This window comes from Lytechinus pictus, chromosome 6, assembly GCF_037042905.1.
Source record: "Lytechinus pictus isolate F3 Inbred chromosome 6, Lp3.0, whole genome shotgun sequence".
Classification (NCBI taxonomy): Eukaryota; Metazoa; Echinodermata; class Echinoidea; order Temnopleuroida; family Toxopneustidae; genus Lytechinus; species Lytechinus pictus.
This window is the reverse complement of record NC_087250.1, coordinates 1,175,982-1,203,770: the sequence shown is the minus strand read 5'-3', so window position 1 is coordinate 1,203,770 and position 27,789 is coordinate 1,175,982. Positions and strand designations below refer to the sequence as shown.

The following is a 27,789-nucleotide window of genomic DNA, read 5'->3' as shown; positions in this document are numbered from 1 at the left end:
GGATTTCTTCTAAGTGTAAACTTTTTTTGATACACACTGTATAATCTACCCTCATTCAACCTCAAACAGATGCCCAAAACATGCTAAATAAAACAAAATATCATTACATGCTTACACTCCTTCAGTCACAGAGATGAAAATTGTTGGCATGTCATTAATTTTGATATTCCTGAAATTTTAGGGTTTCCTCATATCAATGGAGTTTGGATCTGAATTTCTGCACCCCCCCCCCCACACACACACACGCGCAACCCTCAGACAGAAGCCTACATCATCAGGAAAATGCCTACGAGAATATCGAGTCAATACGGAAAATATAATACCTCACACATGTATCTCCACCTAGACTAAACACCTCTACACAGATTAACACATGCAAAAATATGGATACCTCTCACATGCACACACATTAACACTCACCCACATGAAGAGAACCCAAACAATTTTACTAGCACCTGAAAAGAAACACAATCACTCATTACAAACACATCCACAAGACAAAATAGCATTCATATAACTCATATAATCTCCTACACATTGAGTATGAATATAACTTACAGGTAACTGTTCCTAAGTCAATCTTCCATGAGTCTAATAAATCAAAGCAATTTTTTAATAGACCAGGGGGGTGTTTCACAAAGATTTAAGTATGACCTAGAGTCGCACTTAAATACCAAGTTGCGTACGGTATGAAAGGCATGACCGCATTGGTCAGATCATGTCATGAGGATGCGCACTACTGCAAATCTATCAATGAGATCGCGCATTGCATATCATGTACGCGTCGGCATTTAAGTCATACTTAAATCTTTGTGAAACACCCCCCTGATTAATCAAAACATGCGTCATATTTCTCTTTTAAGACGAAGTCAAAAAAAGTTATCTGGTTCCAAAAGACTTGACTAAGGCAGAGTTACTTGTAATTCATCCACACATCTGTCACAAGGCCATTCATGTGACAAAGACACATCCATCAAACCAGTTAACTATACACAAAGAACCCAGCAACACCTAAATAAGATCATGAAGAGTTCCATTCATTATATAGATTTTATTACAATCATTAAAAAAAAATCAAAGACATTATATATTTACATATAAAATGTTTTATACATATCATACAGAAATGCAGTAAATATAATTTAATGGGTGAATGTATCATGGTTCTAAATAGATGCAGAATGATTTGAAGAATTTTATCTGTCTTTATCTTAGTCTACTCCTCTGGCCAATGAGGAGACTGATGACATCATCCACTCACTATTTCTTTTCTATTTTATTGTATGAAATACTCTAATTTTCTCCTCATTGTCAAATGAATCAAAGATTAATTCGTCCTTGAACATTTGAAATTAGCATTATCGTTCAGTCAAGCTGGCGTTTATTGTCAAATTTGTAAAAAAATTAAATATTGTATAATTTAAAAAAAAAAGTAATAATAAATAGTGTGTGAGGGACATCATCAACTGTCTCATTTGCATGTCAGTGAGTTATGCATATAACTGTTTTGTGAAAATAAGTGAAATTTTAAAATGTCATAACTTTCTTATTTTACATCCGATTTTGATGAAACTTTTAGCATTATGCTAGTTTGATTTTCTCTATTTATTCAAATCAACACCTTCTGGGGTGGAAATTAACCTTTAAATCATATTGCAAACCTTCCAAAAGTTAATGAAAAAGGTAGGCCAAATTAAAGGAAAAAATGAAACATAAAATCATATGGTGTAAAATGGTATAAAAAAAGCATTAAAGATGATCTCATACATATCTTGTTATTTTCACTTGTCCAAAAGAGCATGAAATCTGAGTTAACCCAACTATCTTTGCATTATTGGATCAATTTCCAGAACTAGATTCATCTGACATATAACAGATACATGTGACTACTAGATAACAACAACACAAAAAATGATACAAAATATATCACAAGACACTTATATACAGTCACCATAGTTCCAAGAATGTCCAATATATTAGCTATCGGTCAAGTGATAACATATTCAGTTATTTATGTAATTTTATATCTGACATCAATGTGCATGCTGTCTGTCAGGGGTCATTTTAAAAATCCAATTTATTTTTCTTGTGATCCACAGAGTACTGGTGTAGGCTCTGAATTGATACAGGTGTGAAGTAACAACCAGGAAGATTAGCAAAGATAGCTACTATCCTTTCAGAAAGTTAAATAGGGGCATACCTTAGAGCTGTATATAATAATTAATTAACTAAGTTCTGGAATATGAAGTTAGAAAATGTTTGGCACATGTTTTGTTTTGTTGGGGGGGGGTTTTGGGGGGGGGCTAGAAATGTGCATTGCTCATATTCAATTTAACTGAGAATAGTCCATAATTTCAAAATAATACAATTTGCACTACCTTGTTATAATAAACTTGATCAATACATTCATTATCATTATCGCATGATTAGATAAGTACAATATCAAAACCTTTAAAATATCATTTATGTGCCATGTCTGTGCATGCTGTCTGCCAGGCCAAATATTAATATTTCATTTTCAAGGGTTACTCTTCAAAACTTCCTGTCGATATATGCATCATTGGATAAGCTTTGACATTGTGATGAATGGTGATTTCCAGGGGCTAAATTACCTGCTGCTCCCATGTTTCCTGTTGTCTGCACACTGATCTGAACCATCACAGATAATGAATGGGAAGGGCTGATAGAGGAGGTAAAAGCCGTTTGCTTCTTTTCTACACTAGCATAACTCAAGATGAAATGGGATCAATTAACAAGTCTATCCAGTGTTCTTCTTAACCCAAAAGCATGGGTTATCTGCACAAATATACATTCGTGAATAATGGCTCCTAAACTCAAATTCAAATAAAGTTTATTGAGCAAAGGATATTCCGTGAAAGCTAAACAGGACACACATTGTCCGGAGTATCGAGAATAATGCTGGGTAATCAAGTCTAATGGCTGTAAAGCCGCTAACACAAATGAATGTGTTACTTCGGATACACCACAAGATAGTTCTTTGGATAATTGTGTATTAAAACACAAACTGGTCACTCTAGCTGTCTGAAAAACTCAGCCAAATTAAAACATTGAATACCAAATTGACATGTTACTTCATAGAACAACATCTAGGTAAAATACTCATGTTAAGTATTTAAAGTGAATACTGTCCCAGATCTTCATGCGCCCAGCAGTTACAATCACAAGCCACAAGCAAGAAGCGAGCCTTCGGTTTGTTTTGGTGATCTCTGGTTGACCAGCTTCAGATACGAGGATCAAATCTAAATGTATTTCTAGGTCAAGGAGAATATAATCATAATAATACTAACAATGATAATATTCCGCATTTATATCACGCTTAACACATCGGAACAACGTCTCTAAGCGCTTTACAGATATATTTTTACCCCGGTCATCGGATCCTTGCATGCCCACATACAATGTATGCACCTTCTCCACTCCTTGGGGAGCATTCTAACAAGTGTTCAAAGACTTAATTGCTAGACACACTAACACAGGCTTTCACATCCTACTGGGTACCCATTTAACACCTGGGTGGAGAGTGGCAAGTTGTAGATTGACGCCTTGCCAAAGGACACTAGGCCATGGTGGGATTCAAACACACGACCCTCTGATTACAAGGCGAAAGTCAGAACCTCTACACCACGCTACACCGTTAGAACAACTACAATAATTCTTATCATAATGACGACTATAATAATAATTGAAGATTGAGTGATATATGAAGATACATGATTGGAGGCTGCATACACGAGGGGATTGGTCTAATGGGAAATAAAAGTTATAGCAGTCATCAAGTCTCAAACATGTTTCAAATGACACAAGTATCAGCCTTTGAATTACTAATACTATCTATGAGCAATAACCCAATACAAGGTCTAGGAATGTTATTCAAAATTTCCTTTGATTCATGAATACATGTAGTACTTTATTCTCCATTTACTGGAGATTTTAGCAAGAAAACATTAAAATTTGAATCTAAACTTGATTCCTATTATTGAATTATTACACACAACATTCAGATTCCATGACAAGAACTAGTACCCTTTGAATATAATGCTTAGATATAGGGTCTAGTCGCTCCAGTCAATTGATCTCTTTAAAACAACATCTGATTGTAAGTTACAAGTCCCTGTAATTGTTTCATTATCTTTACTCACTTTATTGAAAACTATCAAATCTTTAAAAAGTAATATTCAAAGGATATGACTTATAATCCAGCTGCTGACGAAGGACTCCCGTAAGAACAAACTCAGCATTGTGAACATCTAGAAAGAAATCAATACAAAAAGAATTACAGTGAATATACTAAAGCAAGCAAACTCAATTTCTTAAAAACCTATGAACATAATCATCATGGTTGCTGACTAATATTTACACTGAAATTCCTAGTAGCATGTCTTAAATCACAAATGTACAGCTTCTCAATTAAATTACATGATAAATATCATGTGTTTGTTTATACTTCAGTATGACATTTAATCAGACTTAAAGTGATTGGTTAACATTGATTTGACTTTTAAAAATCTGAGCTAGAAGGTCACACTTGTCACCTGTGTCTGTGATATGTTACAAAAATGAAGCCCAGAAAAAATTGCGTTCGAAAATAATTATTTAGTGCTTCAAAAATTGAAATATAAAGTGACCGAAAACACCATCTTAATTTCATCCCATACACTAATGTGTACTATTTAGGCGTCATTAGACACCTATTTACAAAATCGGGGTTTGCCTTGTAGTTTTAGCTTTTCATTCTCAATAATGGTTGTTTTCAGGGTTTATTAGTTCTAATACATGCAGTTGTACACATGTTTCATCTTGGTTTGAGAATTTTTTAAATCGGCTGCTCACAAAGTTAAACAATACCTTTAATTCTTTGTGGAACACCCACAATTCCTCCGCCCCCAACGAAGTAAAAACTCCACTTAAATTTCCAGCCCCGTGTGGTGTATGACGCAATGGTCAGATCCAACACCATGGTATGTTTATGGCATGCTTAATATCAAGCCCATCGCACACTATGCAACCCGATTGTACCAAGACCTGATTGCAACAAAATCACAGAGTATGCGCCAACTTACAACGCGCTGCAACTGTGACCCGCTTTGTTTTGCAGTAGGATCGCAGATCTCAGACATTTGACAGGTCAAATCTTTCTGCTATTTTGCTCATTTCAGCCAATCAGATTTGCCCTAGACGATGACATCGTGACCAGTTTGCTGCACTTCTGCAGCGCAAAAAACAAAAGAGGCGCCATGAGATGCTGGCCTGCGATGCAATTGCACTGAGATGGGATTGGCAACTTGGTGCAATCACGTCATGTAGTGTGTCATGGGATTAGTGTGACATTAAGATTAAGTATGACATTCAGTTAGATTTAAACTGTCTGAGAAACATCCCCCCCCCCCATTTGTCGTCATGATAATTCCATACTTACCTATATTGTGTGTAAAGAAATCTCTACATGACGGCATATCAGAGGGTGAACTGATAACAACAAACGCTCCCTTCCCGAGGGCGCTCTGTATGTGACTAATCTTTGTCAGGGAGGGGCGTGATGGGGCTAGCTTACCCCCCGCACACTCTATGATCTCTCTCAACATGTTTGCTCCTGGTTTGACTCCAGGCGTGATGTAGATTGTTACATCCTGTACAAGAAAGTAAGAAATAGAAAAAGATTCAAACCCTGAACCAAAAGTCTGCGCTATGTCTACAGCATGAACCTAAGGACACCATGGCCGGTTTTCTGAAAATAAAAAAAATCCAGGCTATAACTGTGCTTAACTTAAAAACAATGCCTGCTTCTTATGCTCATAGGGATGCCAGTTGGAATTGATCAGAGGGCCTGAAAATCATCTAGAATACAATATTTTGTACACAAAAAATGCTAAAACTATGGCCTGAAAATAAATTATCAGAGCCTGAATTCAGGCTTTTGCCTGAAAACTGGTGGCATCCCTGTACTCACCTTTGCCCTTTGATCATGCTATATTAGCGAATAAATCTAATTAAGTTACACCAGGGAGTTGTGAATGATCCAAGCAACAGATGAGATGACGAATTGAGCCTGAACCGTTACAGATTTGTGTTACGATTGGCTTTCCATAGTTAAACCGCAACTTCAAACCTGAGTTAAAATTAAACTTGAGTACAGAATACATGCCTATATGTATTTCACAGCAGCCTTCAATCGTTTCTCATTGTCTATGTATACAACTCATAATAATTATGGGCAACCATTTAAAAGCACTTAATACAAATTTTTCATATTATTACATTGCTACCCTAATCAGATGCTCAAGCATTACTTGAACTACAGGGTAACAATTTTCTATACTTGAGCAAATGTAGATGAAAACGAGAAACCAAAGCAAGAATTATTAATGAAAAGCTTACTGCAGGTTTGCTGTATGAAAGACACATACACAGACTTCTGCAAGAGTGCATTTGGTCATCCTAATTTATTATCACAACCAGTATCATTAGAGTCATCATTATTATTATCGACACCATAATTACTTATATCTTTATTAGTTTCTGCTTGTAATCTGATCATCATCAATTACAACCATCATGAATATCATCAACAGAGGCACCCGAGAGATCCAAGCACACACAAAACATGAATGGGAAAACCTCTATTTACATGAAATGACATTTTATTTTAAAATTAAGTAATGAATTATTTTTTGAATCATTATCATCAGGATCACTATCATCACACACCGCCATTATCAGTATCTTCATAACAATCCTTAAAACCAATATTATCATCATCTACATCACTAAAATATTCATTCTTGTCTGCTTAAGGCTCTCCAGCGTTAATGATTATGACAAATATGACACCACTATCATTACTTTTCTCATCATTATCACTGTCACTACCATTATCATCATTATCTTCACCATCATCATCATTACCGCCATTATCATCACTACCAGTATCATCATCATCATTATCATCACTTTCATCATCATCATCACCATCATCATTATCATCATCATTATCATCATTATCACCATTATCATCACCTTCATCACTTTCATCATCATCATCATCATCACCATCATCATCATCATTATCACCATCATCATCACCTTCATCATCATCATCATCATCATCACCATCATCATCATCATTATCACCATCATCATCACTTTCATCATCATCATCATCATCATAACCATCACCATCATCATTCATCATAATCATCATCATCACCATCATCATCATTACCGTCATTATCATCACTACCAGTATCATCATCATCATCATCATCATCACCTTCATCATCACTTTCATCATCATCATCATCATCATCATCACCATCATCGTCATCATCACCATCATCATCACCATCATCATCATTACCGTCATTATCATCACTACCAGTATCATCATCATCATCATCATCATCACCTTCATCATCACTTTCATCATCATCATCAACATCATCATCACCATCATCATTACCGTCATTATCATCACTACCATCACTACTATACCTTAAATAATTTTTGTTTGTTAGCTCTGATGAGAGACTCTCTAAGCTGGAATGAAAACAATGTTTCCATCTCCTGATCCACAAGAGAGAAGTTTGTCACATCTATAAAACAGTCAAATAAATCAAAGTTGATTTTGTTAATTCCTTATAATAAATATCACTTACGGCTTAATTACTCAATTTTCCAATATTACAAAGTGCTTTAATAAATCTATCATGTTGGCAATAACCAATAATAGATCACAGTTCTTATACTAAGAAATGAGTTTTAAGCACCTCTTGAATATTCTTTTATACAGAATTATCGCAGGTAAACATTCATTTATGTGGTAATCGGTCCATAGGAGCCCAAGGTGTGGCCAAATAAATACCCTCTTGGCCCAAATTAAATTATTGTAGATTGGCAAGGTTTTATAAAGCCCTTTATCGAGTCATTTGTAACTTAAAAACTTTCTAAAATTTCCCCTGGGTCAATATAGACTAATTTCAATTGGTCCTATCGTTTGGCCATACCTTACACCAATATGAACAAATTCATGTGAAATTTTTACTGATATACACTACAGAACCTTAACCAAAGCTTTATAAAACCTTTGGGCCCATATTCTGATAGCATGTTTAACTTAAACTCAGGTTTAAAGTTGAGGTTTAAGTATGGGAAGCCAAAAGTATCAATTTTTTTTTATTAGGTTGTATGTTTCTTATGTTTACTGTGCTCTTTCCTGATTGATTGATGGTGAAGACAATAATCTATTTATACTTCGTAGACAATTATAAATGATTTGAGAGTCAAATGAGCTGAAGTATGATATCTCTACTGTTAGTGATTTATGTAACAATTGGCTATCCATACTTAAACCACAACTTTAAACCTGAGTTTAAGTTAAACCTGCTATCAGAATACGGGCCTTGATGTTTACCTAGAAACCATCTACTCTTGTAGCTTTCTTCAATCCACATTGGAGTAACGATGTGTTTACAGACCGAGACACCGGCTAAAAACTTGACCGTCCTCATGATCTTGACCGCTATTAGATGGGTACACTGGCTAATAGTGTCAACAATTCGACCACCTAGCTTCTCAATTTTCTGTGTAATGAGAGAAAACAAACAAATTACAGTCCAGTGCTATTTAAATCTTAATATTTAATGGTAAATTGAGTCTATGATTTGACCATGAAGTTTCTGTTTATTGAAAGAAAAAAAGGAGATTAGAGAAACATTAATTAATTTCCATTGCTTTTAATATCCTCATATGAGTACCACAAAAAATCTCACTATTTGTTGCATGAAAAAAAATATGGTCCACTTTTATTAATAGCATCAATGTTAATGTTATCAGATCAGCTTTTGTGCTACAATTTTACCACAGACTTCTCAATATTCTGTGTTTGAAAGAACAAACGGAAAACAAATTAGAGAGGGAGAAATTCAATCAGTTATTGACGTTCACATGCTGTCCTATAAATACTCTCATAAATGAATACACTGAGCATAATATCACCAATAACCTGCAAAATCTTTGCATGATTTCAAATCAGATTTTTTTGTGAAACATTTCCCAGATATCTTATTTATTTCGTCAGCATTGTTTTCTCTATAATTTTTTTGTCAGTAGATCGTATTTATTACACATCGAAGGACGTGATATTAGCTTGCATAACATTCTACACAAGTCTACATCTGTCATAAGGGGAAGAGAGATATAACAAATATTTTTAAAACTGTCTCTTTTTTATGTTGACATGAAACTTTTTTAATCCGTAACATTTTCTACATAAAAAAAGTCATTCTTATTTTTTTTTACTTACATTGTAAAGTATTTCATTCTCACAATAATTCAAATACTAGCTGATTCAGTTTGTTACTTACTTTGGATAAGTCTGCCATTCTCGGTGCATCTAAACCGGTGAATAGAATCCTAGGAGCTTTGTCAGGAGCAATACGAGGGGTACCTGCATCCCAGTCATCATCCATTTGAATCATATTCCTATCAAAGACAGAGAGAGCAAGCGAGAGAGAGAAGGAGCGTAGGAGAGAGGGGATGGAAAATGAGACAGATACAGAGAGAGATAATCAAGAGAATATTTCTCATGTGCATTGAATTACAGAGGTCGTAGGTGGAGCTGCTATAGTTCAGGATTGAAACTCGTGTTATAATATGATTATTTAGTTCCGCAATGAATAATACATCAAATTTAAACAATGCCATACAACACAAAAATGAACACATTTGAGTTTAGAACTACTGTAATCAATAGAGACTACCTATGAAAGCATCTAATATCACATATTTGACAACAGTAGTCTTGCCAAAGATTATATCACTTATATCAAGTGTTATGACTAAAAACAGGAAATTGTTTGGAAAGGAACACCGATCCCATTCAAACAGGGCTGTGCAAAAGCGGATTTTACCACAGTTTCGAACTCAACCACCAAACTTAACATCAAGATTTCCTCAAGCCTAGAAGCTGATGTATTCGACAGCAGCTTTTAACATTAACTATTAGAAATAAGTATAGTATAGTAAACCTATTGCTGCAATACGAATACCAACATGGCAATACAGCATTGTACCTGAAACCACTCCTGGGCACCGTCTTACAAAGTGTTATATTCTATCAATCTCAAGTATATGGAAATCCATCAATGTCATAATTTTTCTTGAGGAAATTTGCTCAAAGTCCTTTGAAAACAAAGAAGCATACTGAATGGTTAAGAAAACAGTGAATGTAGGAATATAGTTTAACAAACAAGTCATTTTATATGTCGACATTGCTGGCTTTCCATAGCTGTGATTGATCTGATCCATCGCATCTCTTTGTAAGACGGGACCCTGGTCTTCTTACCCGGGGGGCCACTTCCATTGACGAGTGGATACCATGCGCGACCAAAAAAGCACGTAAAAAGGATGTCTTTTTCAAGATAGGGCACGTTACATACGTAACGTAATAAGGGTGTCAAAAACACTAAAATAACAACAAAAAAAGGTATCTATTATTGCTAGGAAGCTACGTGTTTAGGGTCAAATTTGCGATGGTATAAAAAATTAAGACTAAATTGTTTTATAAAAGATGAACTTTTTGCCCCAAGAGTCAACACTACTATGTGTTTAGAACACGTTTAGCGCAAGGTGTGGGAGGTAGGGTTGTACTAAACCCAACGATGTAGGTAAAGGTATTAAAACCGACGGCCGACGTCTGTGACATAACAATTAAAATATTGCTGTACTTGTTTAGGGGTTCAATTCAGGGAATACTTGCCAAGAGTATCGTTTTGTTTCCAATACTTGTTAAGGGTAGGGTTTCATCACACACCGTTACTTGTTAAGGTGTACATTTTCAGAATATGGAAAATACGCGTTTAGGGTGCTTTTAGAGACCCCATGGTCGCGCATGGTATCCACTCGTCAATGGAAGTGCCCCCCCCCCCCCCCCCCGGTCTTCTTACCTTATCTTTTTAGAAGCATTTCCAGGGGACTGTGGATCTCCTTTTCGTTTCCCATTAGCAAGGTTAGCTGTCTTCTGAGCAATACTAGTAATGTAACTCTGAAAAAGAAGAATGGTCAAAGAAGTTAAACATCCCTCATACCATATTCATGCTTTCGGTCTATGCTAGAGTATCACATACACATGTCAGTGCAACTGTAAGAGTAAAATATACATCACTAGACCATGGATATATTCAGGCAGTGATACAACCACATTACCATTTAATAACAATACCTTAACCAAATGAAAACACCATCTTCAGTGGCAAACAATAGATTCCCTTAGATAATCTTCCTCCCTTCATTAGTTCATCTCAATCCTTTATTTATTACTCTTTGCTACCTACAACTTCCAGACCTGTCCTTTGTAATATTTCATTAAGTTGTCTACCCATGTACAGTTTCAATAGTCCCAAGGCGTAAACACCTCCCCTCAGAGTATGAATTAGAGGGGCTTGATATTCTCTGGGTTCTTTCTTAGTCTTCGGACTACAACTACACAAGCTTGCACTCCTGCCCTTTGAGGCCATGGTAGGGGAGTGCCCGAGTTCACAACAAACTGTTTATTTATATATGTTTGTGTGCATCACCAACAGACCTTAAAAAATATTATCTGAACTTTATATACTTCTGAGTTTGGATTCACTTATTGAAGTACTTCTACGAGATAACACTCATATCTACCACGCTACTTTTAAAAGAGTGTTACACAACTATCACAGTCTATATGCCTATTCCATTTTACAGATTGTATGAGTAATAAATTCTAAGCTTCTCCCTGATTGTAGGGGAGGGAGTGGTTTAGGATTGGGGAAAATCTTGCATCAAGTGCCAAAAAAAAGATACAAATAAATGCCAAAAATGCATTAAAAAATAAAGATAGATATGAAGAATAGCAAATATGTCACATGATTCTGAACATTCGATAAAAAAAGTTAATACAGGTTGCTTATGAGTTCTATCACGGATTGATAAAGTTTCTTTATAGTGAATCTAAGAAGGTAGATTGGAACCCGATGAACAATGCAAAATTGTATACATTAGGAAATGTAAATTTGCATAGCATAATTTGTGTATTTTGAGGGTTTATACAACAGAATTGTTGAAAGGATAGTGCCACGAACATCTTTGGACAGTATATGCGCTGTTAAATTATTATCATTTTTATCAAAAACACAGTTTTAAAAAGGACAATCTTTCAGATAATAATTCTTAGAAGAACTGGTGATCAGTGCTTTTTGAGTTGGAGAAAAAACTAAAATTAAGCTTACCCGCCGAATAGACTGTGAGATTTTAATTGGAATAGTCCATGGTTCTGTGAAAATAAAAACAGAAATGTCAAAGATTGATATTGTTTTATCATTTATTAATTTATCAACAATGTAGTAGAGTTAGTCACATGTAGAAGTAGTAATGAATTCTCTAATAATATCAAAATTACTAGTATTATCAAAATTGCTACATGTAGTAGCAATAGTGGTAGCGATATGTAGCAACAGTAGCAGGAAACATTGTAATAGTACTTGTAGTAGAATATTTATCAGTATTGCTATCATCATTTAACGCGCAAAGGCGGTGATTCTCCTCTACACGGGGCCTCCATTTAACGTCCTATCCAAGGGACAGAGTGTTTTCCACTGTAAAATAGCCTGCATCTATGAAACAGGGGAGAGACATTTTGAATAATCTTTCCTCTTACCCATAAGCTTGAGTGGTCTGAGTAATTCAAGCTTAAAAGGATCATCTACATCAAAGACTTGGTAACGAGGCATAACAAAGTTATGAAGAGCATCATAGTTTCCTAGTATAACCTCACTCAACCACTGGACATTAGTGACCGGCGTCCTCCATTCCTGGGCCTTCTCATACTTAGCTCCTTCAAGCCTACAAATGGTCAATAGAAACAAAATAATAATAACAATAATAATAATATTCAGGTCTTAGAGCTGTATAGTAGTCCTGTTCGTAGTTACTCCATGGGCAATTTTGGTCAAATAATCTTTCATTTCTTTCATTATGATAGGCAGATTTCAAAGCAAGATATTACGTAAGCTTGCCTTACATAGCAGGATGAAGAAATTGCATGGACCAGGTGACTAAAATAGCACACAATGAACACTCTTTTGTTGCATTTCTGCTATGAATGCATTAGCATGTTGTTATATCGATGTGTACTTGGCCAACTATGAAATACCAGTCGCTAATGGACGCAATGCCTTTTGTGGACCTAACGAAAAACACAATTCAAAAGAATATCAGAATAATCAGGCCATCAAAGTTGGTGCTTATCTCATTAATTATTAAACTACCATGTCACTTTAGTACCAATGACCTTCTTCTGATCATGCGCAGAATGGATGTATAAAATGGCTTATATCAAATGAATTGTATCTGTGCATCTAGAAGGTTGGTTTTAATTTTTCAGTACAACAAAAACCTGTGCTTCTTAAAAAGATATGTTTTAAGCACATATTTGTTGAAGTCTTTTGGTTAGTTAAGAAAGCGCATTTTGTCCCTCCATGACAACTACAGCATCTTGTGCAAAAAGACTCTTTGAAAATCAAATTCAAGTATGGTTTGTTGGAAGAAGAAAAAAAAATGATGAGGTAAGTATTTGGACCATATTAGGACTATTACAATTTCAACAAAAATATCATGAAAATTGCAATATTTGTATAAAATGTTCCTCTGTGAAACCCAAATCATACCATTTTTAATAAAATATTTGAAGCTGATGATAGGAAAGCTTAATTAATCATTATAAGCCTCTAAAGATGGATTTTCAAACAAATATCCATCCATGATAAACTAATTACAAAAAAATAGAATAGAATTTAGTGGAGCATTGTGGCCCAGTGGATTAGTCTTCTGACTTTGAAACAGAGGGTCGTGGGTTTGAATCCCAGCCATGGCGTAATTTCCTTCAGCGAGAAATTTGTCCACATTGTGCTGCACTCAACCCAGTTGAGGTGAATGGGTACCTGGCAGGAATTTATTCCTTGAAATGCCACCGCGCTGTAAAAGGCTGCAGGGCTAAAGCCAAAGTAATAATATCCAAGTCCTTTGGAAGTGCATAGGGACATTATTCATAATGTGATATGCGCTATACAAGAACTGCGTTATTATTATTATTAATAATTGAATTATGTTAATTGGTAATGGGTTATTACCTTTTACATATAAGTAGAGTATTCCCTCTGCTAAAGAATCCTGTGTATTTAGCTCCAGTCATCTCTATCATTGTCTTCACATCATTTCTTTCTCCACCTTCAAAACCAGTTACAGCAATTATCTGAAATACAATTATACAAGTAAAATATCATCTTCACATCGTTTCTTTCTCCACCCTCAAAACCAGTTACAGCAATTATCTGAAATACAATTATACAAGTAAAATATCATCTTCACATCGTTTCTTTCTCCACCCTCAAAACCAGTCACAGCAATGATCTGAAATATAATTATACATGTAAAACATCATCTTCACATCGTTTTTCTCTCTGCATTCAAAACCAATCACAGCAATGATCTGAAATATAAATTGAAACATGTCCGTATTACAGCATCATTCAAGTTTGACATGTAATGTTTCCATTCCCTTCCAACTGGAAAAGAAGGCAATTTCAATAGTTATTTCAATTACTTTTTTCTGTCACCAACATCCCAAGGATTACTGCATTCTTCCAATTTTCATCTGTAATTAATTATTGTATTTCTTTTGCCAAATAAATATAACCCATTGCCAACTGGAACCAGGTGGTCCCTGTACAAAGTCTATGGAAATTACAGAATTCAGTAGTCAATAGGTTAAATAATAATGATGATAAAAATAGGATCTACTTACCTGGTCTTTACAAGGCGGTGGTTGGAGAGGGTAAGATGGGGCTGGGAAATGAAGTGCCCTCCATGGTGGTAGCATAGCTTTCTTCTTTAAACAATCATTCAACCAGCTTGCTGTTACGCATCGCTTCCCATCTTTCATTGCCTGCATGGAGAAGTGTAAATAGCTTATCAGGCGAGTGTTTCCATAAAGTTACACAAGGCTTTACGCTCACCTGGAACGCAATCTTAGGTCACAATATGAACTAACCGGTCTAGAGTCACCAGCATAGGGATATATCATCTATCACAAGAAAGGGTCACAAGTCGTGCATACAGTCGTTTGTAACTTTATGAAACATTATTTTTAAGAAATTTTATTCAGCTTTGTGAAACACGTACCAGGGGGCTGTTCGTAAGTTAAGAGCGACTTTAAGAACAACTGGTGATCGTTTTGTACGCACTTAACCATCGCCTATGGTGTATGCCATTTACCAAAAGAAAGGATCACCAGTCGTTCTTAAAGTCGTTCTTATCTTACGAACAGCTTAATGAAACACCCACCTGGGATAATACAATGTGGCATAAAACAGTGGAGATTAACTGCAACCCAATAATACAATCGCAAGCCCCTAATATGTGTTTTTCATTAATTGAATACCAAGATGCACCACTTTGTGAAACAGGCTCCTAATCATTCTAAAGGTGGTTCAATCTGACAGCTTAAGCCATGGTGAAAGTCTAAAGATGATACAGATGATCAAGGATGGTTCTGAGGCCGCAAGATCTGAGTAATATCAGTAAGGATGATGACATGGCTGAGGTCAACAATATATCCACTTCAGGCATGCCGAGGATTGATCCCAAAAGATATGTAATATAGCTCATTTTATCATGCTAATTGTTGTTCAAGTCATCATAAGTTGATCTTCTCCAACCCCAATGACAATCCAAGAGGCTCAAGTAGATAATTTTGTCACAACATTGTCCTCCTCCTCCTTCTTTTTCTTCTCCTATTTTCAAGAAATAATATGAACTTACCAGTCTAAAGATATCTGTCCGCTGCGTATCACACATGATATGTGTAATACGATCTGAGTAGCAATCATCAACGATTCCACCATGTTCAACAATAACCTGTAAAAATACAAAAGAAATTAATTTATGATATTTACAAAAAATCAAGGCTTGATTTGTAAGCTTCCTGACTCATAAGTAATCCTCATCATCATCATTAACCTAATAATGGTCCTCCTAATCATTATCATCATCGCCTTCATCACCATCATCAACATCCCCACCATCAACATTATTATCAACATCATCTTCATCACAATCCTCATTGTACAATGCCTACTTAGCTTGTTGTATGCGAGCAAATGGGAGGCTGAATGTTAAACATTCGTACCGTTGCACACACGACATACCATCCAAAATGTATCGTTGCACAGGTTTAGGAGGTGACGTCACAATACGATTTAATTCATTGTGCTCAATAAAAATGAAGGTGCAATACGCGTATCTATAGCCTGCTGGCTAAATGCACAAGATCATGTGCGCTTGTGGGATTTTGCTCATCGCTTTCCATATTTTTGCTCCCTTTTCATAGATTACTGCAGGAAAAACTCTTTGTTTTTTCATAAATTCGCTAAACTCCGAGGCGTTGTACAACACAAATAGCGAATATTCTTATTCGTGCAATGGTGCAAGATTTCGCATTCGGTGAAAGAAAGAAACACTCTATTCAACTCGGCTAACGCCTCGTTGAATAGAGCATCTTTCTTTCACCTCATGCTAAATCTCGTACCATCGCACTCATGCCTATTCGCTATTTGTATAATATCATCATCGATCTCCTCCTCCTCCTTCTCATCACCCTCTTATAATTCTCACCTTCCTCCTCCTTCTCATCACCCTCTTATAACTCTCACCCTCCTCCTCCTTCTCATCACCCTCTTATAACTCTCACCCTCCTCCTCCTTCTCATCACCCTCTTATAGCTCTCACCCTCCTCCTCCTTCTCATCATCTTCTTATAACGCTCACCTTCCTCCATGTATCAATGTAATCCAGACCAACTAGATGAGGGTATTCAATGATGAGGAAAATACATCCAAGTAAACAAGAGTCTGGGGTCACTATGAAGATGAGAAAACAAAGATGGTAACATATCCACATATTTATTGCTATCACTGTTTGGTTTGACTTGGCTAACCAATCTGGGGCCTGGTGGCCTCAAGTGCTATACTAGAGCTTCTGTGAATGATGTGCTGACCGGGCTTGTCCCTTAAATTGTTGGTGAACGAAGCAGATTAAGATTAAGATTTACAAATGTATATTCATATTTCATTTCTGACAATTGTAAGCGCTGTGATACTTTTTGTGTATAGCGCATATAAATAACCGTTATTATTATCCCAGCTCAAAATCCATTAGTCTACAAAAACACAATACAACCTACAGTGGGGTGTACTCTCACATCTTGAAATGCAGCTACAAGCTTGCCAAACGTTTGCCAGAATGAATAACAAGTGCATATTCAGCCTTGATCCCAACTTATTCACCTCATTCATTATTAAAAGGTGAAAGGAATATGGTTCTCAGGAAAAAAAACATTATACAAATCGAAATTGACTATGTAAAGGGGCCTATAAAGAAAAGGAGTAATATTCCCAATTCAAAGAGCAGAAGATAATACTAATTGTTTGGGTGTCAAATAACTTGAATTCAAGTAGGTTATTCATCGTTAAAAATTAAAGACGTACATTCTTATTTGGTTCCCGCAGAAAAATCTAAACCAAAACCTCCCAACTAATGTCACTGTAAAAGAGGAATGATATTGCTTTTTTAAAAAAATTAAGAAAACAGTACGTCCCTCAGGAATGTGCAAAAAGGTCAATAAAGACGTACATTCTTATTTGGTTCCCAGGAGAAAAATCTAAACCCAGACCTCCCACCTAATGTCACTGTAAAAAAGGAATGATTTTGCTTTTAAAAAATATAACAGTACAACCCTTAGGAATGTGCAAAAAGATAAATAAAGAAAACTATCGAAATGGTAACCAAAACAAGTTGATAATGGTTTCCTTGAAATTGAGAATGGTTGGTACCTCCCGCTGATGCATCATGTCCATAGTAATGTATCTCAGGTATGACTTGTAAGCTTCCATAACTTTGATCTAAACGTCCTTTATGACCCCCTGGTCGACCACCAACCGCATTCAAAACCTGCTGGAGAGCAGAAGAAAAAAATAATCTTTAATTTCAAACAATTGAACAAATTGAGAATGAAACGGCCCTTAAGACATTCAGTCACCATCCTAGATTATTTGAAGCCTGTTGGAGAATAGAAAAAGATGAGTATAATGGGGGAACCTAAAGCAACAAAATTTTATTTGCAAACAATGAAAAAATTGTGAAAATTTGAATATTTGAACAGAATTTTTAGTCAAATTTGTGGAAAATATTATAACGATCAAAAAAAATATCACAAAATCCATTAAAATGAAAATCATGGCTGTCTTTTGGAACACCCCTTGATTACGCCACCTGATTTAGAAGGGGTCCTTAAACCTTTATTTACATGTATCGTGACACAAAAAATCAATTTTAGATTTGTATACAGCTTTCTAAGAAATAAATAAAGAATGTGACCTCATTGAGTGTATATGTAGACACTATCTGTAGAGCAACAAAATCATATGGAGACCAGGGCCCTGTCTTACAAAGAGTTATGATTGATCCAATCAATCTCTACTGTACAGAAATCTATCAATGCCATATTTTTTTCTAGAGGAATTTGACACAATGTCCTTTGTAAACAAAGAGAAGCACACTGAATTTTCAGGAAAACAATTAATGTATGAATACATATCAGATCTAGAAAATATTTTGAACAAACACATAATGTTGACAGTGCTGGTTTTTCATAGTTGTGGTTGATTGGATCAATCGCAACTTAAAGATACATGTAGGACACAGAACTAAAATAATGTAAACTGCTCTATTAAAATTCTTCCCCACAAAAGTATAAAACATTAAATGAGGAGTTCAGAATAAACCAAACCATTTTAATCTATTTGATATTGCAACTATCTTACCTGTGATACGTGTGTTTTATCAACGGTCACACCAATCATTGATGGCAAGTAATCAGTCTTGTTTGTTATGTTCCTCAACATGTTTCGATTCTTCATCCCTTGGTCGAGGTTAGAACCACCAGCGCCCTCTTTAGGCAGTCCTAAACCAGTGGCACCACTTTCACTTGCATGCTTGTGCTTTTTCTTGTCCTTCTTTTTCTTCTCCTTTTTGTGCTTCTTCTTTTTCTTCTTATCTTTCTTATGTTTTTTGTCTTTTGTTTTTGATGATGGCGTACTATAACCTGTACTGGAGGTGTTATAAGAAGCTCCCACCGCTGGTGATGAGCTCATAGCAGATGACGTAGCTGTACTCCCTGATGGCGGGGCATCACGTAATGGTTCTGGCAGAGCTGATATGTCAGGCAAAGGCATTAAATCATCTGCCCATGGAAGTTTCAGTTTTGGCCTTGCAACTTTCTCTTTCTTCTCCTTTGCTGTTTTATCATCGCCCTCTTCAGCCGGCTCGTCCTTGTCTACCTCTTCCATTTTCATTTCAATATCCTGGCAAAGGGCTCCCTCTGTGGGTGGAGTTTGTAAAGTGAGGTATTTGGGATGGAATGTTTTTTCATCTTGTAGTTTCTTTGCGAGGACTGAGGAGAGGATCCAGTCTGGACACACAATCTTAACCTCCGTCTCATGCTGCGACGCACACTCATACTTTGCCTGAAATAATAGCATTATAAAATGAACAAAAAGATAAGATGACCATAGGAACCAAACTTATAAAACTTATAATGATTACTGTGATGATGACAAAGGTGATGATTATCTTTTTGACTTTGATGATGGTGGTGGTGGTGATGATGATGATGATGAATGCTAATGGTTTGATGATATATTGTTCATTAAAGGTCAAGTCCACCACAGGAAACTGTTGATTTGAATAAATAGAGAAAAATCAAACTAGCATAAATGACGCTGAAAATTTCATCAAAATCGGATGTAAAATAAGAAAGTTATGACATTCTAAAGTTCGTTTATCTTTCAAAAATCAGTGATATGCACAACTCAGTCACATGCAAATGAGACAGTCGATGATGTCCCTCACTCACTATTTCTTTTGTTTTTTATTGTTTGAATTAATCAATATTTCATTTTTTACAAATTTGACAATAAAGACCAATGTGACTGAACCATGTAGTATTAAACAATGCTAATTCCATACGTTCAGGGAGGAATTATTGTTGTTTCACTTGACAATGAGGAGAAAATTCGAATATTTCATATAATAAAATACAAAAGAAATAGTGAGTGGATGATATCATCAGTCTCCTCATTTGCATACTGACCAGGATGTGCATATAACTGTTCTGTGAAATTAAGCGAAACTTTTAAATGTCATAACTTTCATATTTTACTTCTGATTTTGATGAAATTTTCAGTGTAATGTTTGTTGAATTTTTCTCTTTTTATTCAAATAAACTTTATGTTGTTGCAGGTGGTGGTGGTGGTGGTTTTGATGGTGGTGGTGGTGGTGGCGGAAGTGGTGGCGATGATGATGATGATGATGATGATGATGATGATGATGATGATGATGATGATGATGATGATGATGATTATGATGATGATGATGAATGCTAATGGTGTGATGATATATTGTTCATTAAAGAGGTTCACATCTCAACAATCTTGACCATAAATAATGTATGTCCCTTTCATGCTCACATATCAAATGTTTACAATCTTTGAGTTTGACTCACTCTTATAGATCTTTGAATTCATAAACACTAACCTTACCTACATGTAGAAACCCAACCCTAAACAGATCAGGTATCAACCACATATTGGACCGATATACGAAATGCCATGAAAATTTGATCATAATTTTTAAATATATATTCTGCTAAAACAACATTGTCAAAACATCTGAACACCTTGGCCCATTGTTTTAAGTCTGACGGTAACTTTGAACTTTTCACCTGATTAATTGTAACATTGACATGGTACAATCTATATGATTTACATCAATATGCAGCTTTGAATTCTAAACTAATGTCAAATATACACATACGTATCAACCGTTTACCTTGAACTCTAATTATCAACCAATAGCTTTCAATTTTGACCCTCATATCAACATGTAGCCTTGAACCTGACCTAATTATCAACATGAAAGCTTCAATTATGACCCAATTATCAACCTGTAACCTTAAAATTTGACCAAATTATTTACATGGAACCTTGAGCTTTGACCTACATTACCCCCTGAATGACAGCGAGAAATCACTTACCCCTTCACATTTTGATGTAACTAGGTGCGTACATCCTTTACTCAGATTAGCCCTACAAGTTCCACCATGGAATGTTATCAGGGCCCATAATGCATTGCGATCAGTAGTCGACACCTAATAAAAATCAGAGATTATTCAAGATGAAAGAGTGAAGCTAGCGATAAGACTAGATGATCGCCAGCTTTATCACACGAATGACCCGGGAAAAAAAACCCTTCTCTGGTAACCATTTTTAAAATAAAATTAAAGAGATAGAAAATCTACTTTATCATCACTAAAACACTAACAGGTTCTATGATAGTCATCTACATGAATGATTATCCCAAAAGAACAATCAAAATAATAATACAAGTAAATACACACAAAATGAAAGCAATTTGTTATCCTTACACGTTACTTTCAGGGGCCGAAATCACAAATCGCAAAGACCAATCAAGATAATTGCATTTATTTTGAAAACTGTTGTTTGAGCTTTGGAAATGATTGCAAGCTTGTCTGTTACAAGACCCAGTTCAACCATATCTTTTCTTTACAAATGATCACTTTTTTTCAAAGATTCATCAAAGATTTTTTTTCTTCTGCTCCCTAGCATAAATTTCTATTCTACTTGAAATAATGTAAGTCTCAGGGATTCTATATTATTTGCTCTGCTTTTAAAATAATTCATTCTTATGGTATCTTTTCATTTCCTTGCAACCTTATACCTTGGTCACATTTGCTCTACGGCGGCCGTACGGTGAGTCGAAAACAGCCGTTTTATTAATTTTAATTCAAACCACCTATATGTAATTGGTACAAAAAAATATTAAAACGGCTGTTTTCGACTCGCCGTACGGCCGCTGTAGAGCAAATGTGACCAAGGTATTAACAACATGATTGTTCTACTTGTTTATAACTTTATGCCAACGTTATGTTAAGGTGTTTGTTACGTAATGTTTTGATATCTATGATGTTGCAGGGCCCTATGGGAGACTATAATATTATTGAATAGGCTTTTGTTTAATAAAGTAATTATAATAGCAAAGAAAAGAAAAAATGATAAACCTTGCCTCACCTTTGAAAAACAAACAATGGAGTTTGTGAAGAGCCGGACTGATTCAGGTGCAAACGCCTTGCCAGGTAATAGAGTCTTGCATCGAACTGACATAGACACCCATTTTGACTGGATAAAAGAATGAAAATAAAATGAAGAATGGATTGTACAGCAAGATAATTCAATCAGTCCTTGATCCCTTTGAAGCTATAAAGGTGATTCCTGCACAAATCTGTAAATAGTCACACATCCTTCTTAGTCTAAACCATTTGGTCTAATTGTCATTTAGCTGATTCTGTCTTATTTCCAGTCATGAGTTAAAGGAGAATGAAACGCTTGGAGCAAGTTAGCTTTTGTGAAAGCAGAAAAATCAAAGAATAAGATCAACAAAACTTTGAGTAAAATAGGACTAGCAATAAGAGAGTTATGGGCATTTGAATGTCGAGATCACTAATGCTATGGAGATCCTCCCATTGGCAATGCGACCAAGATCTGTGATGTCACACACGTACAACTCTCCCATTTGGACACTGAAAATATACCCCAAAACATCTCTTTTTGCTCATTCTAATCATATGACAAACGATTCATCAATGATATAATGTTGTGAAACCTCTGTACTTGTCATCTCATAAAGAGAACACCTCACCTTGTGATAGACTCTATAAAAGTGAGAATATAAGTGAAATAAGTACTAAAGTAATGAGGGAGTTGTACGTGTTTGATATCACAGATCTTGGTCGCATTGCCGATGGGAGGATCTACATGGCACTAGTGATCTCAATATTCAAATGCTCATAACTTTCTTATTATTCATTCAATCTTCCTCAAACTTTCAACAATATGTTTCTTTGATTTTTCTCTTTGATATGGATTCAGCTGGTTTCAAGGGTTTCATTCTCCTTTAATATTAAGGTAAACCACGTCCACCACAAGATATAAGAGAGTTTTAGGAGCAGTGAACGAGAACGGCGTCGCAGTCGTCTGATCGTTTGAGTCAATGTCGTTGTCTGCTTTGTTCACTACAGATTTGTACGTGTACGTACGTCCACGTGAAACAGCGTGATAACCAGCAGGTGATGACACGCTGCCCGACCCGGAAGATCTGGCGTACCATCGCCTGGCGACCCGGTCGGGTGATGCGAAGGTGCAACTTGTGCACACTTGCCCTTTCACTTGCTTTGATTCCTTTTTACGCGAGTTAGGATATAATGTATATCGATATATATTTTGGAGATCAGAAAGCAATTTCAAATATGATAAACATAATGCATCGTACAACTTACATTAATTTTGTGAAAAGTCACTGAAAACTTTGTTTTAAAAGGGAAAAGTTGATCTTCATTCTGAGCTTGTGTGGTTAAAATGACGTCATTCACGTGCACGTCGACTTTGATTTAGTAGAACCGCAGAATGGATGTGGCGAGGTTCTCGATTCTGATAGTCGACGTGTGTGAGGACCTGAGGCATATGGCAGGCCAAAAAATGTCGTCATCTCGTACCAGTCCTCTATGTCGACGTACCTTTCTAAAAGTGCTCATTTTCACTTGGTCTACACTTGCTTCATCTACCTTCTGGTGCCACGAGCCTAATTACATCAGGAGGGCTAAAGATATTCGTTCGACCCAACCCAATCGAATTTTTTCAATTTGATATTGCTGATTGGCAAAAGTGTATGAATATGATTCAAAATCTAACACTGATTCTAGAAATGGTAACTATTGAACTTCCTTTGCCCAAATTGGGAAGATATATCGATGATTTGGAACTATTTTCTGACTGGCAGAAGAATTGGGGCTATTTTACTGTTTCAGTTGATGAATTTGATCCCATCATAGTTATCTTCATAAATGGCGATTCATTTTTAAAATGAGCTGGCTACGATACCCTTCTCTGGTCAGATATGGAATTTCAGATATATATCCTATCCAAAGGTAGTAAACATTCGACCCTCTAATTTCACATTTATTTTTTATGAATTTTTGTTAAGTGCCATTTTAACACACAAGTCTATGGGAAATGTTTTACGCGAGTGACACCTTCTGAACCTGCTGCAGTTTACACCAGCACGGCAGTGGAGGGCAGTAGACTGCAAATCGCCAGTGTGCTGCTCATGTGTGGGTCAGAGTGTTGCTCTGAAACTTTCTACAAATATTTTGTTCTTCATATTAGGATCCAATAAGTTCCAAGTTCTCTGTTTGGTTCAATCCAACATGGTCTAATCCTACTTAGACCAACCCTAGTACTTAGTCTACATGTAGTTCAACTACTACCCATTTGGTTTAATAGCCATGTAGCCTACGTATACATACAGCTCCATATTGTCTCATTTCAAGTTAGGCTAGAAGTACTGTATATCCATTCTGTTGGACATGTATGTCCACTTTAATTAACAAAAAGATATGTTTTGATAAACTTTTACTGAACAAAAATTTTATTTGACAAAGTAAAATTAATAAGTAGACAAAGTGGTAATTAGACTATTAAGTAAGACCTGAGTCATCCTATTTTTTTTTTGGGGGGGGGGCAGTGATTGCCTCAGATCAACATTCTTCAACTCAACAAATGAACTTGAATTGCACAGACACACTCTACAAATTTCATGGTGATTTAAACAAGAATTGTTTTTTCATCTATTAGCTCTGAGTGTAGGAAGGCAATATTTTTAACAAGACTTGTATGTGTCTACATGTATGCAAACTATTTTGATGTATCCAGTATATATATCTAAATAAGATTTTTCATATAAAAATTTTATCCAGAACAAAGAGAGACCAGGGCAAGATGATATCAGGGGGCCGTTTCATAAAGCTGTTTGTAAGTTAAGAGCGACTTTAAGAACGACTGGTGAACCTTTCTTATGTGCCAAACCATCGCCAATGAATATACCATTTACCACAAGAAAGGATCACCAGTCGTTCTTAAAGTCGCTCTTAACTTACGAACAGCTTTATGAAACACCCACCAGTTTCATTCCTTCTAATAGTTTTTAAGTTCTTTAATCTACGGACGAGTAATTTTTGTTCCTTGATGGTTTAATCATCAATGAAACTCTCTTTACCTTGGCCAAGAATAATTTGATTCTTACCATCACCACTGCTCTTTGCAAATCAGATATCATGCAATACTGAGTACATGTAGGTGAACATTATTAAAGCAATATGAATTTCTCCTTTTTGGGAGAGGAATAAAGACCCAGATTGCAGCTAAAATTTAAGAAATAAAACTATATGTACATGTAAGCTACATAGTGCAACAATATAACATTTATGCATTTTATAGTCACCACTTGACAGCTGAGTGTTTTGCTTCAAGAAAAACTCAAATTAACGGGTCTTGACAATAGGCTTATCAATCTTTTTAATGGTCTGAATTATGTTACAGGGTGTTACACTGTCATAAGGGTGGTGATTCCATAGGTTTGTACACAGAAAGAAAGATGAATTTTTCTATATATCCAGATCATGAATTAGATTTCTTTATTTTTAATTTGCAGAGGAAAATGGCACTGACAATTATCAGTGTTCAAATGGATATTTATAAAGCTACAACTCTGCACTAGGTTTTCTTTTTGTGATTTCTTTGTTGAGCTCTTAATGGGCCTTAATTGATGTGTCAGAAAAGGTTGTTACATACAATCTGAATTAAGTTTGAGTTGGAACGCTGCGTCAAATAAGCGGGAAATAAAATGTAGATTTGGTTAATTCAAGCTTGCAGGAATGATATCTTTATGAGATGGAAAATCAGAAAAATCATCCAATTTTTTCTGTGTACAAACCTGTGGAATCACAATGCTTTAAACACAGAATGACACCACGGATCTGAGGTCGGTGATAAGCACAATACAGCTTATTTTCTAAGACCAATAATTGGAGCTATATTTAAGAAAAACACTCAGCAAGGAAGCGGTAAATATTTTCATAAGCTTTCGATATTTTTATATTTGTCAATTTCATTTTTTGATCCGGTTAGGGTCTTTAAAGCAGATAACGTATGGCCTCATCACTTAGTATAAAAACGGTGTTGGCAATTTCGAATAAACTCATTCTTGTTGATGCAAGAAGCGGACCAGTGATCAATCAATTGCAAATTTACAATTACTTGAAATACTTTTCGACATCCTAGTAGAGGGAATGGTGTTGCCACTTTGATGCTTACCGATACGACCGGGAGCTCAAAGAGATCCCTAGCCTCCGTGACTTCTGGATGATCCTCATCTTCAGAGATGACGTGAGTCACTCGATCAGTCAAATATGACTCCTCTTTTCCTCCTCCCTGAACTAAAAGATCTGTCACCTAGGATGAAAAAAAAACGTATAATTCTAAAGGAAAAACATCAGCAAGGGAAATGGATGCATGCATACATCTAGAGTCTGTCGATTGTGTACAGTGTGATGTCACCATAGAGATCGTATCCAGTCACGTTTTTCTATTCGGGGGAAGGGTCTCTTATAATCGCATTTCTCTTTAGTGCCATAACAGGACATGACCTTTCCATCCATATATAATTTGCCTATAATTATCATTCAACATTCAACAAAAATATGAAAAATAAATGAAAAACCAAAATAATAATATTAATATAGGCCTTACAATGATAATACTCAACACAAAGAGAGGGATCGAGAAAAGAAGCACCCCCCCCCCTGGAAAAAAAAGGATCCTATTTCCTTTCAGCATACGACAAGATACAGTTCATTTAAAATAGACTACGCTGATGGTGCTACAACAATTATTCTTGTGTATAAAATATAGAAAAAAATATTGAGTGTCAGGGGAGAAAGAGACTACTTATCGCTGGATCTCGAAGCTTCGAAATAGAAGCATCACCGGAAACAGGTATCTGTGGTGAGAAGCATTTTTATCCAGCTCTGTGGAGGTCAGTGGTGTGGTCGCTTCCATTAGCTTTCTTTAATTGAGCACAAGAGGGCGCTACGGCCTCTCTAAAGAAGTCTATGCGCTTCTGGTCTCACGCGCGTAAAACATTCCCCATAGACTTGTGTGTTAAAATGGCACTTAACAAAAATTCATAAAAAATAAATGTGAAATTAGAGGGTCGAATGTTTACTACCTTTGGATAGGATATATATCTGACATTCCATATCTGACCAGAGAAGGGTATCGTAGCCAGCTCATTTTAAAAATAAATCGCCATTTATGAAGATAACTATGATGGGATCAAATTCATCAACTGAAACAGTAAAATAGCCCCAATTCTTCCGCCAGTCAAAAAATAGTGCCAAATCATAGATATATCTTCCCAATTTGGGCAAAGGAAGTTCAGTAGTTACCATTTCTAGAATCAGTGTTAGATTTTGAATCATATTCATACATTTTTGTCAATCAGCAATATCAAATTGAAAAATTTTGAATGGGTTGGGTCAAACGAATATCTTTAGCCCTCCTGATGTAATTAGGCTCATGGCACCTATATCATATGACCTATGAATTTTATTTTTTTTAATAGCTTCTTTGCTATTCTTTTATATCTGTACACTTACACTAGCACAAAAAAATGCATTGAAAATGCTTATTTTCTATGCAATGACCCATTTTAATGTGCTACT

General features: G+C 35.7%; 1 protein-coding gene across 2 annotated transcripts in view; it reads right to left on the bottom strand.

Annotated features, from left to right (window-relative positions):
- Positions 1–1,031: 1,031 nt before the first annotated feature.
- Positions 1,032–27,789, bottom strand: part of LOC129263916 (PAX-interacting protein 1-like) — a 31,846-nt gene continuing 5,088 nt past the window's right edge. Inside the window, exons 2-19 of one of the 2 annotated variants that reach the window (XM_064100651.1) lie at positions 26,381–26,518; positions 22,244–22,351; positions 21,190–21,303; positions 18,920–19,621; positions 17,930–18,050; positions 16,866–16,957; positions 15,862–15,957; positions 14,846–14,986; positions 14,172–14,293; positions 12,701–12,885; positions 12,273–12,316; positions 10,962–11,059; positions 9,381–9,498; positions 8,429–8,597; positions 7,510–7,610; positions 5,438–5,648; positions 4,209–4,268; positions 1,032–3,267 (exon numbers count right to left, since the gene is read on the bottom strand). In XM_064100651.1, the coding sequence (XP_063956721.1) occupies positions 3,242–3,267; positions 4,209–4,268; positions 5,438–5,648; positions 7,510–7,610; positions 8,429–8,597; positions 9,381–9,498; positions 10,962–11,059; positions 12,273–12,316; positions 12,701–12,885; positions 14,172–14,293; positions 14,846–14,986; positions 15,862–15,957; positions 16,866–16,957; positions 17,930–18,050; positions 18,920–19,621; positions 21,190–21,303; positions 22,244–22,351; positions 26,381–26,518 (2,646 nt within the window). In that variant the 3' untranslated portion in view covers positions 1,032–3,241. The remainder of the gene's footprint in view (positions 3,268–4,208; positions 4,269–5,437; positions 5,649–7,509; positions 7,611–8,428; positions 8,598–9,380; positions 9,499–10,961; positions 11,060–12,272; positions 12,317–12,700; positions 12,886–14,171; positions 14,294–14,845; positions 14,987–15,861; positions 15,958–16,865; positions 16,958–17,929; positions 18,051–18,919; positions 19,622–21,189; positions 21,304–22,243; positions 22,352–26,380; positions 26,519–27,789) is intronic. The other variant, XM_064100652.1, reaches the window with a different exon arrangement.